Source organism: Nicotiana tabacum, chromosome 20 (assembly GCF_000715075.1).
Source record: "Nicotiana tabacum cultivar K326 chromosome 20, ASM71507v2, whole genome shotgun sequence".
NCBI classification, from domain to species: domain Eukaryota; kingdom Viridiplantae; phylum Streptophyta; class Magnoliopsida; order Solanales; family Solanaceae; genus Nicotiana; species Nicotiana tabacum.
In genome coordinates, this window is record NC_134099.1 from 10,449,613 (window position 1) to 10,452,984 (window position 3,372).

Here is a 3,372-nt window from a genome sequence, read left to right on the forward strand (position 1 = left end):
GGAGATCTCTCTTCCTGATGAAGGCACCAGTTGCGTAATTCTCTCCTTCCTCAACAGAAAGAGATCTCACAAAAAACGCAATCAAATTGTACAATTACTGAAGAGAGACTATATCTGTTCTTCGTCTCAAATTGTACAAAATTGCTCTTCGTCGATATCAGTATTCAAATTGTAGAAACTATATCTCTTCTTCGTCTTTTTTCCTATCAACTACACGAAATCATGTCAAAAATCCCAATAATGCTGAAATCGAATGGTAATTGGGATAACTATGGCAGATTTAGAGATTTTGAAGTTGATGCCATTGTGGTAGATGATAATGCAAACTACGGAATTCTCAGTTCTACAATTGCAGAACAATTATCGATTGATACATCGGATAAAATTATAGAAATCAAATACATTGTGAACGAGAATTGTCCTCCAATGGAGATTAGGAATGATATGGGGGTTCGTGCTTACATGGAAACCAAAAAGGAGAATAAAAACTTAGGTTCGTATCCTTTATGTATAAGCGTAAGAGATTTCAATATAGAATTGGCAATCAACAATGAAAGCACCAGTGCAGGTATGTTTGATTCGACATTGCAGAGAGTTATGGTGTTACTATGTTATCTACAATATTACTACAATTACCTACAATTAAACTACAAAGCTCACATAGTACTGAAAAGGATAAAGCAATGTTGCTTTCAAAATTATCTACATAGAAACTACATTTATGAATTTATTGTTTGCAGGTTCGTCTGGATCCCTAAACTTACTTGAATTTCCATCCTCACCAGCTATAGAGGAATATCAAAGTGAAATAATAACTGAATCTACGCAAACATATATTGAAGAAGGACAAGTTTATCAGGACAAGCAAACAGTAGCTGCTGCAATGAAGAATTATTCAGTGATGCACAAGTTCCAGTTCAGAGTAAAAAGATCTAGTCATAGAAGGTATATAGTTATTTGTGTATAATATATCAGCAAAATCAGTGTATGATTGAAGATAGGTGGGTTTTATAAATTGTAGTTAAATTGTAGTCAATTTGTAGTTAATTGTAGTTTTTTCATAAATTTGTGTAAATATTGTATTTCTTTTGTAGCTATTGGCTTATATGTGTTGCTGAAAGCTGTAAATGGCATTTCAAGGCAACGTCAATTAATGATTCGGCAATGTTCAAGATAAGAAGTTTCAGCCGTCAACACACATGCTGCCTAATGGACGAAACATTCATACAGCGCAAACGTACTGCAGATGTACTTGGTAGCATGGTCGTTCCAAAGTATTGTGATCCTAAGACCGTTTACACACCAAAGGACATACAAACTGACATGTTATCCGAACATGGACTGAACCTAAGCTACATGCAAGCATGGAGAGCAAAGGAAAAAGCTTTACAGTTTTTGAGAGGGAATCCGTGTGACTCCTACAACAAATTACCCAAATATTTTTATATTCTTGAGAAGAATTATCCTGGTTCTGTTGTTAAATTGAAGAAGGCAGCAGATGATTGCTTCTTATACGCATTTGTTGCTCTTTGTACATCAATAAATGGTTGGCAACATTGTAGGCCGGTAGTAGTGGTTGATGGGACATTCTTAAAGTCAGCCTACAGGGGGATTATGCTGACAGCAAGCACCATGGATGCAACAGGTAAATAATGGAATAATTTTGTACTTATTTTGTAGACAGTCTTTAAAATGCAGTTAAATTGTAGTTATGTTGTAGTTATTTTGTAGTTATATAAAAGAATGTAGTTAACATGTCTATATTTCTCAATATATATTGTAGTTGTTATTTAATCATATTTTATGTCTTAAAAATGTAGGTACTATTTTTCCCTTGGCATATGCTGTGGTTGATTCTGAAAACGACGCGTCTTGGAAGTGGTTCTTTGAGCAATTCAAGAAGGCATATGGTGAAAGACCTTCAATGTGTGTTGTTTCAGATAGGCATGAGAGTATACTGAAGGCAACATCAGTTGTCTATCCGGGATTGGCACACTACTCTTGCATGTGGCATATATGGACAAATATAAGGTCAAAATTCAAGAAGGGACATCTACAATTACATGAATTGTACTTTGCTACAGCACGATCATACACTATGGATGAATTTAATGAAAGGATGTTGAAGATTGAAGAGGTAGACCTGCGTGTAAAGTCTTACCTATATGATATTGGCTATCATAGATGGTCAAGAGTACATGCAACGGTAAATAGAACTTTTACTATGACGTCAAACATTGCCGAGTCGTTGAATGCTGTAACAAAAGATGCAAGAGAGCTTCCAATATTTGATCTATTTGAGTATATGAGGACTCTTCTTGAACGTTGGATAAAAGAAAAGTTATCGAAGGCAAAGGGTACTTTCACATACCTTGGTCACAAATACAACAAAGAATTGGAAGACAACAGTACATTATCTCAGAAACTAAGGGTAAGATATTTTTTTTGGTGCAGTAGAATCAAAAAAGTACTAGCTGCAGTTTTTCCAGATTGTAGTTAAACTGTAGTCAAATTGTCGGTAATAATAGTTTGTAGATGAGCTGTAATATATTTGTTGATGATTTGTAGGTAAATTGTTGATAAAGTATTTTAATGATTGATGTATTATTATTTCTGTTTGGTTTTCAATTGTAGGTGAGGGCTTCAACAGATCATATACATATTGTGTTAGATGGTGTGAAGCGGTACATTGTGTGTCTAGAAAACAAGAAATGTAGCTGTGGACAATTCCAACTTGATGAACTTCCATGTGCGCATGCTTTGGCAGCATTAAGGCATAGGAATGAAACATACGAAAACTATTGCTCTCCGTATTACACAATGAAGAGCCTTCTGCTTACCTATGAAATGCCAGTAAATCCTCTTCCTGATGAAGGCAAATGGGAAGTGCCACAACATATTTTGGATGAGGTAGTAAAGCCACCGGCGGGAGATAAAAGGCAGCCAGGGAGACCTCACAAGGAAAGATATAAAACATTTGATGAAATAAAGTCAAAGAAATACAAGGTGTCATGTGGTAATTGTGGAGGTGAAGGGCATAACAAAAGAACTTGCAAGAATGCGCTGAAAAAGAAATGAATATCATGTAGTTAGAATAGTTATTCAAAATAAATGTTAGTGAGCTCAAATTATCGGATTTTCTTGTGTAATTGTTTAAGTTTTTGAAGATGAATAAGAAGTATAAACATCAATTTGTGTATCTGCACTATTTATGTTTTTATGTATTCTGTCAAGCATCTAAAGTTGTCTTTTTTTATAGAATAGTTAAACTTTAATATTTACTGTATACAAAAAAACTGATATTAATAAAGAATGCATTCAACGTAAATTGTATCCAGATTGTAGTGAATATGTAGTTTAACTGTAGTCCTG

General features: G+C 34.5%; 1 protein-coding gene across 1 annotated transcript; it reads left to right on the forward strand.

The window, feature by feature from the left end:
* The first annotated feature begins 222 nt into the window (after positions 1-222).
* On the forward strand, positions 223-3,078 carry LOC142174232 (uncharacterized). Its single transcript, XM_075240025.1, has 5 exons — positions 223-568; positions 741-945; positions 1,095-1,645; positions 1,821-2,431; positions 2,635-3,078. Exons 1-5 carry the CDS (start codon positions 223-225, stop codon positions 3,076-3,078), a joined length of 2,157 nt encoding a protein of 718 aa, XP_075096126.1.
* The last annotated feature ends 294 nt before the right edge of the window (positions 3,079-3,372 follow it).